The 16746-nt window shown below is 37.3% G+C and overlaps 1 protein-coding gene across 1 annotated transcript in view; it reads right to left on the reverse strand.

Moving 5' to 3' along the window:
- Nucleotides 1-64: 64 nt before the first annotated feature.
- LOC124788625 overlaps nucleotides 65-16746 on the reverse strand; it is a 111660-nt gene continuing 94978 nt past the window's right edge. Inside the window, exons 14-15 of the mRNA XM_047255896.1 lie at nucleotides 15160-15260; nucleotides 65-1317 (exon numbers count right to left, since the gene is read on the reverse strand). Of these exons, the coding sequence (XP_047111852.1) occupies nucleotides 1314-1317; nucleotides 15160-15260 (105 nt within the window). The 3' untranslated portion in view covers nucleotides 65-1313. The remainder of the gene's footprint in view (nucleotides 1318-15159; nucleotides 15261-16746) is intronic.

Consider the following 16746-nt stretch of genomic DNA (forward strand, 5'->3'; position numbering starts at 1 on the left):
TAAGAAACTAATGACATTTTATTAACAAGTATCATTTATTATTATACAAACAAACATACACTGTACAAACAACAAAAGCAATTTTATACACGTTTTTTCTGAAAGTAACTGCACCTAGTCCTCTGAGAGACATAAATAATGTACATATCAGTAGAAGAACTACCAAAAATTTTCTGTTATCAACAATGAATTGGGAGATTACATACTGAAAACATTTTCTGGAATGTCAGCAGCTTAGCTGATAATTGTTAATAAATCTTGGTTTACAACATATATGCATTATTTGTGTCTTAGTTTTATCCTCAGTCACACTGCAAAGATCATTTTGGAGCATTATACTAAGTCTCATATTTAAAAAAAAATTACAAGCACTTTGTACTTTCTCTTAACTGGAAAACTACTGTGGCGGTTTCATAATACAACATTGAGTCAAGCTGCTGCTTTAAAGGAAATTAACATCCACAAATTAAAAAAGTATCAAGATAAATGATTCTAGAACGTAAATTTCATTTCTGGTCGTTCAACTGAAATGAAACAGTAATATGACCTTCAGACTGTGATAATAATGTTATCGAAGCAAGAGCATGTACAGTACCTCATTACACAGGATCTTAGGTGGTGTGAGATCCAAATATATTTACAAAACGAAAATTAAAAAAAGATAGTGTAATATTTACAACTATACCAGATGTCATTTTACACATTGTTAATCAAAACCACATCAAGCAGAAATTCCATCTTAAGCACAGGACAGTTAAAGCTGTTACACATAAAAGGGTGGTCATCTGTTAGTGGAAATAAATGATTTTTGCTTTTCATTAATGACAAAAAATTATGCTATTACTCCAGTAGACAAGTGATCCTTATGAACAGTCATCTAACACTGGAGTTCAGTTTTATGCATTTAATTTTGGGTTTGCAAGATGCATCACAGTTGAACAAAATGTGGACTTTAAATGCTGTGAATCTTCAAGATACTGATTTGTCTCAGTTGAAAAAGATTCATACAAACCCAAAACAAAATACACACTAGGATCTAAGTCAGCTGTTGTTGACAAGTTTTTATGAAGTTATTTGTCCTTGCACAGCCTTTCTGTACTTTGTCACTTCCTCAAAAGAGATACCCTCATATGACTGAAGTACACAAAATAGACTGGGATATAAAATAAGGAACTTCTTTACCAAACTGAATGCCACAAATCACAAATGTAGCATATTAATTAAATTGGTTATTCCCTGAATTTGGTACTTCCGTCCTGAGATATTAGTATTGCAAGTTGCCATATGATTCTTCATGTATTCTTTCCATTGTTTCACCTGAAAGAGAAAAACCAAAGTCCATTGTTTGAATTGCATGTAGAAATGAATATAAGAGGTATGCTTTCTAATTTGTACAAAATGCTTAAAACATGTACAAATTATGTTAGTGTAATTACATGAATAATCAGCATTGGGAGGAAAGTAAAGCAAAATTTAGGTATTAGGCATGGCTGCATGGGTCTCTTACAACCTTGACACCTGGATATCCAATCAAAAACTTAAAATGAAAATATTAATAATGTAAATTTTTGAACAAAATATAAATTACTGAATGTGTAAATAATGTGTGAAGAAAATTCGCTTTGCAGAAGCATTGAGCAGTGGACAATTGCTAAAAGAAGTGACTGAATACTGTAGCTTAGCTATTCAATCCACATTTTTCTTCAGAGCCTGACACACACAACCACATACAAGCTCCTTGATAAAAAGTATTTGGGCACCTATAAGCAGCCTACCCTTCACCCTTATGACAGCTTTAACACTGCTGTGGACACTCTTAGTGAAGTTTCTGCATAGGTATGGAGGAATGGCAGCCCCTAATTCTTCAACAGCCAAAATCTGAGTAGGTGGTGATATTGGACACTGGTGTCTGGAGTGAAGTCAACGTTATAGCTCATCTTCAAGGAGTTCCACTGGGTTCAGGTCAGGACTCTTAGCAGACCAGTCCATTTCAGGACTGTTACTGTCCACAAACCATTGCCTCACAAATGCTGCTTTCTCACAGGTTGCATTGTCATGCCAATACAAATAACCATCATCTTCAAATTGTTCCTCTTCTATAAGCAGTACACAATACTGTCAAATGTGTTCATATACTTCTGCATTTATTGTGCTTTCTCACAATAAGGGAATCACATCCTAACCATGAGATACACTACAGCAACTGATATCAGAAATGATATTGCGAATATTGCAAATGACAGCTAACAAAAATTTAACATTCACATAAATATTGGAAAACTGAAGAATTCTGTCAGAATTTCCAAAAGTATTAGCTGTACTTCTTACAGTTCAGCATTATGTAGTATCACAAATTGCACAGAATGGGAAGTGAAATGTGTGTGCCGCAAAGACATTTTACATGATCCAACAATCAATACAAACTCATCTGTGAGGATAGTTATTTCTACCAAGTATAAAGTAAGTGAATTTGGATAACACTGACAAAAATAATATAAAATTATAGCTGAGAGAAACAGACATAAATTATAATAATAATGTATGTGCCAGAGGCTGTTGTTGTTGTTGTCTGCAGTCCTGAGACTGGTTTGATGCAGCTCTCCATGCTACTCTATCCTGTGCAAGCTGCTTCGTCTCCCAGTATGTACTCCAGCCAACATCCTTCTGAATCTGCTTAATGTATTCATCTCTTGGTCTCCCTCTACGATTTTTACCCTCCACACTGCCCTCCAATGCTAAATTTGTGATCCCTTCATGCCTCAGAACACGTCCTACCAACCGATCCCTACTTCTTGTCAACTTATGCCACAAACTCCTCTTCTCCCCAATTCTGTTCAATACCTCCTCATTAGTTATGTGATCTACCCATCTAATCTTCAGCATTCTTCTGTAGCACCACATTTCAAAAGCTTCTATTCTCTTCTTGTCTAAACTATTTATCATCCATGTTTCACTTCCGTACATGGCTACACTCCATACAAATACTTTCAGAAACGACTTCCTGACACTTAAATCTATACTCGATGTTAACAAATTTCTCTTCTTCAGAAACTCTTTCCTTGCCATTGCCAGTCTACATTTTATATCCTCTCTACTTCGACCATCATCAGTTATTTTGCTCCCCAAATAGCAAAACTCCTTTACTACTTTAAGTGTCTCATTTCCTAATCTAATTCCCTCAGCATCACCCGACTTAATTCGACAACATTCCATTATCCTCATTTTGCTTTTGTTGATGTTCATCTTATATCCTCCTTTCAAGACACTGTCCATTCCGTTCAACTGCTCTTCCAAGTCCTTTGCTGTCTCTGACAGAATTACAATGTCATCGGCGAACCTTAAAGTTTTTATTTCTTCTCCATGGATTTTAATACCCACTCCGAACTTTTCTTTTGTTTCCTTTACTGCTTGCTCAATATACAGATGGAACAACATCGGGGAGAGGCTACAACCCTGTCTTACTCCCTTTCCAACCACTGCTTCCCTTTCATGCCCCTCAACTCTTATAACTGCCATTTGGTTTCTATACAAATTGTAAATAGCCTTTCGCTCCCAGTATTTTACCCCTGCCACCTTCAGAATTTGAAAGAGAGAATTCCAGTCAACATTGTCAAAAGCTTTCTCGAAGTCTACAAATGCTAGAAACGTAGGTTTGCCTTTCCTTAATCTAGCTTCTAAGATAAGTCGTAGGGTCAGTATTGCCTCACGTGTTCCAATATTTCTACGGAATCCAAACTCATCTTCCCCAAGGTCGGCTTCTACTAGTTTTTCCATTCGTCTGTAAAGAATTCGCGTTAGTATTTTGCAGCTGTGACTAATTAAACTCATAGTTCGGTAATTTTCACATCTGTCAACACCTGCTTTCTTTGGGATTGGAATTATTATATTCTTCCTGAAGTCTGAGGGTATTACGCCTGTCTCATACATCTTGCTCACCAGATGGTACAGTTTTGTCAGAACTGGCTCTCCCAAGGCTGTCAGTAGTTCTAATGGAATGTTGTCTACTCCAGGGGCCTTGTTTCGATTCAGGTCTTTCAGTGCTCTGTCAAACTCTTCACACAGTATCATATCTCCTATTTCATCTTCATCTACATCCTCTTCCATTTCCATAATATTGTCCTCAAGTACACCACCCTTGTATAGACCCTCTATATACTCCTTCCACCTTTCTGCTTTCCCTTCTTTACTTAGAACTGGGTTTCCATCTGAGCTCTTGATATTCATACAAGTGGTTTTCTTTTCTCCAAAGGTCTCTTTAATTTTCCTGTAGGCAGTATCTATCTTACCCCTAGTGAGATAAGCCTCTACATCCTTATATTTATCCTCTAGCCATCCCTGCTTAGCCATTTTGCACTTCCTGTCGATCTCATTTTTGAGACGTTTGTATTCCTTTTTGCATGCTTCATTTACTGCATTTTTATATTTTCTCCTTTCATCAATTAAATTCAATATTTCTTCTGTTACCCAAGGATTTCTACTAGCCCTCGTCTTTTTACCGACTTGATCCTCTGCTGCCTTCACTACTTCATCCCTCAAAGCTACCCATTCTTCTTCTACTGTATTTCTTTCCCCCATTTCTGTCAATTATTCCCTTATGCTCTCCCTGAAACTCTGTAGAACCTCTGGTTTCGTCAGTTTATCCAGGTCCCATCTCCTTAAATTCCCACCTTTTTGCAGTTTCTTCAGTTTTAATCTACAGTTCATAGCCAATAGATTGTGGTCAGAGTCCACTTCTGCCCCTGGAAACGTCTTACAATTTAAAACCTGCTTCCTAAATCTCTGTCTTACCATTATATAATCTATCTGATAGCCAGAGGCTAGCCCCATTAAATGATAACAGTCAGCACAGAGGTAGTGGTTGAAGTACAGACAATAAAATAAAATTTCCTCACTATATCATCATCAACAAATGAAATTGGAAGCTTATATTTGCTGACAGTACATGGTGGGCCTAAAGATTAAACACAATACTTCACCAATATGCCTTTCATGTTGATGTTTCAGAAGCCAGTGGATTGGATTACTAACCTGATGACTGTGGTTGCATATTTTTATCAAGAGGTATTAACTAGCGGCTAAATCTCAACATTGTCTTCCATTTTCGCGGATGACACTACACTACTTATTGATAATTCAGTAGATAAACTTGAGGTAACATCAAATAAGGTTTTAAATGAAACGGTGAACTGGTTCAACATTAATGGTCTTTCTTGAAATTACTGTAAAACAAACTACATTCAGTTCCACAAAACATCCAAAGATGAGGAAATAGTCATAAAAATAGGTGAGCAGACAATAACCAGGGTAGATTCCTCAAAATACATAGGCTTGCATATTGATAGCAAACTGAATTGGTCAAACCACATCGTGGATCTTTCCAAAAGACTAAGTTCAGCAACATACGCATTGCGCATTGTTTCTTCTTATAGAAATATGAAACCATGAAGTCAGCGTATTATGGTTACTTTCATGGAATTATGGCATTTGGAATTATATTTTGGGGAAATCAGCCACTGGCTAAAAAAGTACTGTGTGTACAAAAAAGAGCCATAAGGATCATGTGTGGAGTCCATCCTAGAGCCACATGCAGGAATATTTTTAAGAAGCTTGAAATACATCCACTGCGCAATGTATATTCTCATTGATGTGCTTCTTAAGGAAAGAAAAATCCATCTTTAGGCTGAATAGTGCACATCACAGTCACAATACTAGAAGGAAAGATGATATCCACCATGAACAGCCAAATCTAAGTATGGTGCAAAAAGGAGTCCATTTCAGTGGCTGTAAGATTTTTAATGCCCTCCCTTCAAGAATTAAGTGTTTGGTAGATTATGATCTCTTGTTTAAAGAAACCTTAAGGTAGTTACTATTGCAAGGATCATTTCATACAATAGAAGAGTTTCTGAACTACAGTGTTTAACATTTCTTGTATTGTAAATTGCAAATGTATGCCCAAATTTGTATTTGTAATACCAGATATTTTTATTGTAAACACATATTTTGCAATATTTATTTCTCTGTAACACTTATTATTTTGTAATCTTTATCTATCTCTAAAATGTATTTTTTGTAGTGGGACCTAAGTTACTGTTTACTGTTGTTTTTTTTGTATTCTCCATCTCTCTCTAAAATGTATTTTTTGTAGTGGGACCTAAGTTACTGTTTGCTGTTTTTGATTTGTTTTATGTATTACCATAAATTCTGCCAAAACCTTGTAAAATTGATGCGTTCCATATCCTGTGATAGTGTCACAATATGGATCACCGGAACAAGAGATAAATAAATAAATAAAACTTCTTCTTAACTTCAACTTTTTAAAACTTAAAGAAATACAGCAGTTTACATAATCACTGAAGTCAGCTACTCTAAATATTTACACTTACAGCACTTTCAACATAATGCCTCTTAGATATTCACTCCATGTGAGTGGGAGAAAACTCCCACTTAAAACATTAAATGCCAAATTAAAATGTAAGTTTCACATGGCAGCACCACACTTTTTCATTTCTCTAAGTAAACCTCCCTGTCCAGTGACTGAACAGTGGCTCCTACACCCATCTATCCATGTTAACCAAACTTTTCTTAACAAAAGTAAGTAATGTAGAAGATAAATCTACAGAAACCTAACAAAACCACCAATGTATATGCTTTACCTACAGTACTGATCCTATTTTTGATCCCATTGAAAATATACAGTCAAAATAAACAAATAACTGAACATTTGTGGTGAACATTTAACTACAAATACTTGGAGATTTTCACTAAATGATGACAACTCAAGTCCTATAGTGATATGTCCACAGACAGTGCAAAATTCACAACTAAGTTGATTGAATACACTGGATAGTTTTAAATTACAACAGACTTTGTAACAAAATGGTATATTTTCAAGTTCTTTAATAGTCAGTATTAACCCTTCAACTGTGATTAGCAAACTGAGTTCAGCCTGCCTGGCAGTGCTGCACTGTGTGCTCCATCAACAGTGCTTGGGCCCACAGCTGGAGACATTCAGGAGGCTCTACAAAGTGTATTTAGAGTTTTACACCAGCTGCAAGGGTCCACTTAGTATTTTCACATTCATTTTCAATGATATATTGTTAATGGTAGTAATTAATGAGACAAACAAATATGCTGAACAGTTTGTAAGTTCACATTGGATACACAGAAACAATGATCATAAGTGAACAGATGGGTAGCAAATAACAATTGAGATTTCCATTCGTTGTTCACAATCCTACAAAGCATGCATCAGAAACCCAACTTTGAGATCTATTACTTGAGGAAAAAAATCTTGAAACATCTATTACCCGAAAAGTATTGTGCAGGCATTTGGCCCTTCAGCTAAAACCTTCGTGTAACTGTCAAAATAAATTATCTGTAACATACTCATTTTCATAATAAATGTACCTGTTGCCAAAGCTTCAAATTGTCAACAACGTACAATAGCAACAATCACTTGATTTCAGGAAAATGCATCAAAACATGTTACATTATGCCACACTCCAAGAAAGCACTGTGAGGCATGGGAATAATTACACAGGTGGGAACAGATAGTGGCACAAGGGACAGTCTGATCAAGGAGTTAACATATGATAGTTTTAATATCGGTGGTCATGCAGCTCTTCTGACTGCCAGTCAATATAAAGTGCAGATGCATACACTGCTATCTACACATATAGTCTTTGGTTAACTGCGGCGATGACTAGAAGACATGAGGCCAAAACATCAGAAATGGAGGTGGAGTACATCAAAGTGCTTGTTGTAAAATGTCAATAAATGGATCTGTTCAGAGTTAACCTTTCCAAATAAATATTCAAGAAATTCCAGTTAATGATGCAGTAAGGACCTGTCCTTGACTGAAACATTTGTTTGACAACATAGTGCATGTATGGCTATTTTGGAAGATGCTTTCCTCTGACTCTAACTGTATAGGGGTTCTGCAATTAATTGTAAAAGAGCATCAGCATCTACTTCTTCCATGTCAGCCTTCTCTTTCTCTTCTATCATGTTGTATGACATATTTCTATTAATGCCGGTGACGTAGTGTGAGGGGAGACTTTGGGACTTAGTCTCCCCTGTATTCCTGCTTAAAAAAGATGCAATAGTAATTCATAACAAAAATACAAACAACTTTCTACTAAGATCTCTAAATGTATGAAGACATCATTTTTGTAGCCCGTGCTGCACCCTGAGTATTGGTGTATTTGCCTGTTTGAGACTCGACTGCTCCCAGTCTCTGCCTCCCTCCGCTTACCTGGCTGTGTGTGCCTGTGCTTTTGTTGGCACTCTCGGCTCCCCTCCCCCTCACCTCTTCCACGAAGGCTGGTGCCCTGCGCTTGCTAGCAGGTATCGAGACTAGTCTCTACCGCTTCTACGCTAGCTTTTAACATGGAAGTGAACAGTCACGTGGTTTGTGTTCATAGTCATTCTTGTGTGATTTTTGTGCATATTTTCGTTGTGTCGCCAACATGAGCGAGCCAGCAACTGAACACCTTATAGAATTTTTATTGAAAATGCCTTTTTCTACATTAACGAATGAAAGAAGTGGGAATTGAAGGATAAACAACCTACTCCTATACTCAGTGTAGTTTTAAGTGAAGCCAAACAAAAACGCACTTTTCAGACAGCCTGGTACAAAAAGTATACTTCGCTGACTGCAAATACAGTTAATGACAGATTATAATGTTATATATGTCTTCTGTTTGGTGGTGAAAAGGAATGGTGCTATGAGGGCATTCGTACAATAAAGAACTTTGACAGCAAAGCGCAAAAGAATCAGATATCAAAAGTCACCTGCAGAACAAAGAATCATTTCAGTTATTGGGCAAAAGTAGAATTGAGCACATCCTTTCTGAAGCCGCTCATCTGACAACAACAAAATACAACAAACAAGTTGCATCCAGATGGAGAGTATTGGCTCGTCTTATTCAGGCAATTGTATTTATTTGTAAACAAGAACTAGCCTTTTGCGGCCATCGAGAAAACGAATCCTCTAGCAACAACAGTAACTATCTGGAATTGTTGGATTTACTAGCTCAAGGAGAGCAGTTAATCCGAGACCATCTGTCATCATCTGCAACCTTTAAAGTAACTTCTCCACATATACAGAATGATGTAATATAAATGATAACTCTGGCAGTTAATGAGGAAATAAAATCTGAAATTCAGAACTGCAATATCATTTCGATTGAAGCTGATGAAACATTAGACATGTCATGCAAGAGTCAAATGAGTATAACATTCAGGTACTGTATTGCAGACAAAAATGAGGAAAGATTCGTTGGATTTTATGATGTTTCTGGAGATAAAACGGCTGAAAGTTTGTCAAGTATTGTTCGTGCAGTATTGAAAGAATGGAATGTGGAAGGAAAAGTGATTAGTCAAACATATGATGGCCCTTCAGTAATGGCGGGCAGAGAAAGAGGACTACAAAAATTGGTGAAGCAGTTCTCTTTCTATGTGCTGTTTATTCATTGTTACGCACACCACCTGAATTTGGTACTGTTAATGCCTCCAAAATCATATGACAAGTACGAATGTTTGTAAGTGATCGTACTACATTCCATTCGTTTTTCAGCAAATCATCAACATGAATTATATTGCTAACTGAGAAAGGATTTAAACTGCCACATGCAAGCAACAGTCGCTGACACTTTCATTCCAGGGCAGTTTCAACAATATCTAGTCATTTCTCAGAGTTATATACCATTTTTAATTATATAATTGATGATACAGACTCTCAATGGGACCCAGAATCTTTGAGCTGTACTGTGGGAATGAAATGACGAATGGATGATCCTATGTTTGTCTACTTGCTTTGCTTCTACCGAGGGTGCTTTGTTTATGTTAATCATCTCTTTAATGTTCTTCAGTCAAAATCGGTCAGTATAACTGCTTGCCACGATGAAATATGAACTGTTTTGAGAAACTTATGATGATTAAGAACAGAAACATTCGTTGATGAATGCATTAAATGCAGCTTGTGTTTGAATGGCAGCTTATCATTCTGTGACAGTCAAAAGGCATCTCTCAGGGGACTAACTGACAAGATACTGGATTTGCAAATTGTTCAGATGGAAAGAAGATTTAAAGACTTTATCCCAAATTCAGTTTGTTGAACTTCTGAATGAAAAGTGTTTCCCAAACTATCAAAGAGCATTCCCAAAGTTGAAACTGCTTCAGTTATTAGAACAGTACCCTTTTTACGAACAAGAACAACTTGAGAATGAACTGTGTAACATATATGCTGATGAGAAAAAAACATTTATCTCCAAGGATCCTCTTAGAGTACATTGTCAACAATGATTTAAACTCTGTTTATGAAGAAAAAATGAAGTTCCTGTGTTTGATTTTGACCCTACCCGCAATTATAGCAAGCATAGAATGAAGCATGAGTACTCTTAAATGAGTGAAGAATTATTTAAGGAGTTCAATGTCCAACACCCAACTGTCATGTTTGAGCACATTAGCAATAGAAAAGACACTACTTGGAGATCTATCCAGTGATCAGATGTTTGTAGACCGAGTGGCGCAGTGGTTAGACACTGGACTCGCATTCGGGAGGACGACGGTTCAATACCGCGTCCGGCCATCCTGATTTAGGTTTTCCGTGATTTCCCTAAATCACTCCAGGCAAATGCCGGGATGGTTCCTCTGAAAGGGCACGCCAACTTCCTTCCCCATCCTTCCCTAATCCAATGAGACCGATGACCTCGCTGTCTGGTCTGCTTCCCCAAACAACCAACCAACCAACTTATTTGTGTAAAGAAAAGGCAGGCGCATTGCACTTGTGTACAAGAAAATATAAGTGCTTCTTCTCTTATTGCTGGAGTTCTACAAATTAGTCATCATTTCTTGAACAAGTTAGATATTATTATTATTAATATTATTATTATTAGTGGCAGTGGTAGTGGTAGTGGTAGTGGTAGTGGTAGTGGTAGTAGTAGTAGTAGTAGTAGTAGTAGTTGTTGTTGTTTTATTTGATGCATTTTGTTTCATTTGTTTAAATTATTGTTTATTGTACTATTTTGTCTCCCTATAATAACTGTAGAGTCTCCCCAACCTTTACAACCATGCTACGCCACTGATTAATGCAGAGATTTTATCATATCTAATATCTATGCACCCTTAATTCCGCACGTAACATAACCTTCCCATAAGCCCCAATACATTAAGCCCTTTACTATCTTTTGTTTTCCTCAAATTACATTTCATTTTTATGTACTCAGAATCTACTCTTCTACAGCCATAGCTTTTCCAGTTTCTTCATATACACTACCTGACAAAAAACATGAAACACCCAGACGATGTGGTTAGATGTCTGTGTAACATTGTACATATACACAACACTGGCAGTTAAGTAAATGATTAGGGCTGTAATTCTCTGCAACAGGTAGAATGGCCACCAGAGTTCGTTAGTTGTTCATGTTTTGTGTTACCAGACTTGGTAGGCTATGTATAACAGGCAAGAACAGCATCAGATGTTGAGTGATAACTGTGAAGGACACAGAGATGCCAAATACTTGTGTGAGACAGCGTTATCAGCACTTGGCAGAGTTTGAAAGAGGCCTCATTGTGGATCTCCATTTGGTTGACTTGTCAAATAATGCAATATGCAGATTTGTGGAGCACTCATATGTAACAGTGACCTGGTGTTGGACTGAATGGGAACATGAGGGGCAAGCATACTTGTCATCAAGGTTCCTGTAAACTGTGTCTGACCACCACACCATTGGTCAGAGGCTAGCAGCAACTGGACTAGAGGATTACTGTCCCATGAATATGCTGCTGTTCACACCACAAGACAAGCATCTGTGTATGGTGTGATGCTATGATTGGAAAGCAAGATGTGCTGATGAATAGTGGAACCTAGGGAGAGGTCCCATTCTTCCAGTGTTTTGAAGAGGCAGAGTGGTGTTATTCCTGACACCCTGGTTGTGGAGTCATTAGGTATGACTTCAGGTCAGGGCTGGTAGTGACTGAGGGAACTCTGGTGCCATAATGCTACATCACGGACATCCTATGTCTTTATATGTTACCTCTCATGCAACAGAATTCAGAAATTTACTGCCATTTTTCAGCAGAACAATGTTCATCCTCACATGGCACATGTATCAGTGGACTGTCTGCATGATGCAAAGATACTCCAGTGGCCAGCATGATCCAAAGATCTGTTCCCAATAAAATGTGTGGAACCAGCTCAGACATCAGCTCCATCCTAATGCTCGAATACAGGATATGAAGGGCCGGTTACAACAGTTGCAGGCCAACTTGCCTCAGGAGAAGATAGAACAGTTTATGACACTCTTCCTAACCGAATCGGAGCATATATCCAGGCCAGAGGTGGTATAATATCATAATGATCAGTGGGCTCATACTGCCAAGTACTTTGTAAATCCAACTTGAATTTGTAATCACTAAACTAACATCACATACCCTCTTAAACCCTGTAGTTTCATATATCATTCATCCATTTTGGTTCTAATTCACTGCATTTCACGTTGATTTCATTTCTAAACAAGATTCCTATTTTACGGTTTTAAGTGACCTCTTTTCTACTGTTCTATTTGAAGCTGGCATCTTCGATTACATGCCCACAAATTTTTCTCATACAGTTTTTCAGCATCTATGCTGGTCTCTTCAGCCTGAATTATAAGGGGCATTCAAATGAAACCTGTTCACTAGTGCAAAGTAACGTAATGATTTTATTAACTCAAAAATGTAGTTATACACAGTGCACATACTCGAAAATAGTCACCAAAACTGTTGGCACATTTATCCCACTGCGACACTAGCCTGACGATTCCATCAATGAAGAAGCTACTGGGCTGCTGTCAGATCCAGGCCTGGACCCAGCCACACACTTCATCATCCGTTGTGAATCGGTGTCCGCATATAGCTTGTTTTAGAGGTCCAAACACATTAAAGTCACACGGTGAAGAGTCAGGACTGTACGGTGGATGTTCCGGGGTTTCCCACCGAAACTGCTGCAATGTCATCTTCACCGCATTGGTCGTGTGTGTGTGGGCAGGAATTATCATGCAGGAGAATAATGCCATTGGACAACATGCCTCAGCGTTTCTACTTGATAGCTCATCTAAGGTTCTGTAAAGTGACTTGCTAGCGCTGGGAATTGATGGTGGTTCCCTGTTCCAGGAATTCAACAAGCAGTGGTCCCTTGTAGTAAAAAAAAAAGGACATCATGAGCTTACCAGAACTGGTATGCATGGCCTTTGATTTCTTTGGAGGTGGTGAAGTTGCATGTTTCCACTGCTTGCTCTGACGCTTGCTTTCTGGTTCTAAATGGTGACACCATGTTTCGTCACCAGTGACAGTCCTCCTCATGATAAAGTTGCAGATGACCAAAGACAGCGCCATTCGAGGATTGTGCTGTTCGGTGGTCAGTTGGTGGGGAACCCACTGCACACAGATTTTTCGAAAGTTCAAGTGTTGATGCATTATGGTATGGGTGGTGCCCACACTAATACCCAGTAACCAATGAATTTCATCTAATGTGATTCTGCGGTTGTCCAAGACTACAGGATTCACTTCTGCAACCATTTCCGGTGTGATGACACGATGAGCCTCGTCTTCCAGTGACTCGTGCCCCTCAAGGAATCGTTTGTGCCATTCCACAACACTTGAACAACTCAGACTATTCTCACCATACACAGCCTTCATCCATTGATACATTTCACGGCCCCCAACTCCCTCCACCTCCAAAAATTAAATCACTCCTCATTGTTCCTGCTTACTCACCTGCATGTTCTGTAGTGGACAATAACTTGTGTGACCACCTTCTCTTCGGCGTGAAACCACACTGGCACCACATCAAACAGTGTGCACACGTCAGTCTCTTTACCAGTAGAAGGCACCACCATACCTGCAGTTATGTGGTGCCACCTTGCGTGTAAGGCAAAGGTAGATACACTGACCAGGTTTCATTTGAATGAAGGTCATACTCCCTTTCTTACAATATTTCAGTCCCTGACAACTGAACTGTACTCTATCTATGTAGCTTGGTGATTACTGCCTTAGAAAGTTTCTCTTCATAGTATTTCTCTTTTTCTTCATCCTTTGTAATTTCAACTTACTATCCTTCTCTTGTAGATTATGGTCTATCCTTTGCAGCCAAGTATCTGCTGTCAAAATGTATGCATAGCTGTAATTTAGTCATTGTTACCCTTCTGCATGTCTCAATCTTTTCTGGGTAATATCTTTCTGTTACGATTTCAAGAGAGGGTTCACCAAATGATGTTTCTAGTTTACTCACTTAAAACCGATTTATGAAATTAATTAGCCATATTTTGGGGAGGGTAGGAAGTAGTCTTTCTTTATGCAGTTCACACTGCCTATTTTCAGCACTCCTATAACACTCACTCAAGGGTCAGAATGGCTTGTGATCATCACAACAATGAGATTTCCATATAACTGAAACTATTTCCCATATATTTCATGTTATTCTTGTTTCAGTGAATAAATTTCTTCCCAGCAATATATGTTACTTATCAACACTTTCCCAACCCACTTCTAAATGTGACTGCATATGCCATTTAAAGTAGACATTTACACATCACTGTACCTAAATCTTATCAAAATTAGGTAATGGAATGTGCAGGAGGGAATAACAACATGGAAACAATAATTTGCAAATCATCACATAGAGAATACAATGAACTGCAGGCAGATACAAAGAAAAAGAATGCTATAAATATTGCAATTTTCGAACAGAGCCCTTCTTCAGAAGCAGAAGACTCGTACACATTCACACAACAGCTGTTGCACACCTGGCCACTGTCTCCAAGTGTAAGTTGTTGTTGGGAGAATTTGTGGAAGTTTTTTACTTATTAAAATTAAAGATATACCAAATCCACCTCAGTCCACAGTTCTTCAGTTATAATTTGCTAAGTGCACAAGGTGAGTTTTTCATCAGCTCATGAGAGTACAAAATGAAGAGAAATTGATTACACAAAAATATCAAGTGGGACAAGGGAGAAATTTTTGTCCATAGGCTTAGAGAAATGTGCTGTCTTTCATGAATGAACATTAATAGTCATTGAATTAATGATTGGACAAATCAGAAACAATATTAAGTTGAAGAGATATGAGAAACAATGATTATAAGAATTATCAGCTATAAGCAGTCACATTTTCATTTACCGTAACTGGAAGTTTCCTGCTTGTGCTGAACCCAGGCTAAAATACTGGCTCAGTAGATTTGTGCCACTCCTAAAGAATGACTGGAAAGAACGAGTTGCTCCCTGTAACATTATGAGATTAGTTTTACAAACAGTAATGGTAATTAAGAGTTGTTTAAATCAAATATTTCTTCCACATAATATGACAGAAAATTCACAACCAAATCTGCTAACTCATTACTTTAGACTTGTAATTTAACAAGTGGTTTACATTATTTGTGTCTGTATTTTTTTTAATATCAGATAATCTTAACAGCCAAAGAATTAACTACATATACAAATAGCACAAAATATTTTTATATTAAATGTACCTACTCACAATGTGTGAAAAAGTGTAAGAAAAGTAAAGCCACATTAAGATGAATGCAAATTTATATTTTAACAGAAAGAAAACTATATTACTGCCACTCAAAAATAGTACTGGTGAACTGTTTTTTAGAGCTTTCAAAAGCTGGGAGTTATATGGTGTGTTATCAGTCATCTGACATGAGGAAGCATTGAATCACAGTCACAGCAAAGGTGACCATGTTTACAACACTATGCAAACTGACCATGAATTAAAAGACCATCATGATGATCAAAATTCATGCTTTCACAGTTAAATTTCTATGTTTGGATAGATGACAGAAAATTTTTCTCTGTTTAATATATATGATAATCAGTGGGTCAAGGTGACTGTTGCTTGATGAGGGTTGTTAACAGTTGTCCAAAAAGGAAATGCATTGTTAGCCCTCAGATTAAATCTTTAATCAGTGTGAGAAGATAAAAAAGAAAAGTAATTGCAAATAAATTATTTTTAAGTCATTGTTTGGCTTTTGACAAGAATGGTTCACAATATAGTTTGTGATATGAAAAGAATCCATTTCCACTCAGAAACAAAGTAACATCTTGCGTGTATGAAGTGTACCACTTTAAAGCTGACCAAATGCTTCAATATATCTTGACGTCTCTAGACTATCCAGTCTGAGAATATTAACAATACAGTCACTTCTTCATGAAGCCTTTAAAGTCATATTGACAATCTAATTTTGCCATTCTCTAAACAGCAGTAAAAATCAATAAAAACCATGCTAAAATTTCATTCTCACCATTAATAATACACAATGCAATAACATTGCACATTAAGTGAACTAAAGATTTCTGTACGAGTAATGCTCTTTATTTATTTTGCCTTATGTGTTACTAGTTATTTTCAATAGTAGAATCCTTTGGTTATTTTTTTATGCTACTGAGTTTTGAAACTGAGTATTTATGGTTACGACTATAGTGTATTAATGTAGGTGGAATGATTGCATCCTGAAAAAATCCACACATATCTCACCAGTCAAGTAAAACCTACTGTCTTCACCCAATGTAATGGTGCAGGATTTTACTTTGTTTTACGCAGTCGCAGTTTACAAAATAACAGAACATGAAAGATAGAATTGCGTTAATTAGATTCTCTCTTGGTTCTTGTAGCATTTTCATTCAAAACTATTCAAAGAAAACACATGGACTCTCGTATCACAGTGTAATGGAAAAACACACACAAACCATGAAGCTGTAGAGA

Source organism: Schistocerca piceifrons, chromosome 3, assembly GCF_021461385.2.
Source record: "Schistocerca piceifrons isolate TAMUIC-IGC-003096 chromosome 3, iqSchPice1.1, whole genome shotgun sequence".
NCBI lineage: Eukaryota > Metazoa > Arthropoda > Insecta > Orthoptera > Acrididae > Schistocerca > Schistocerca piceifrons.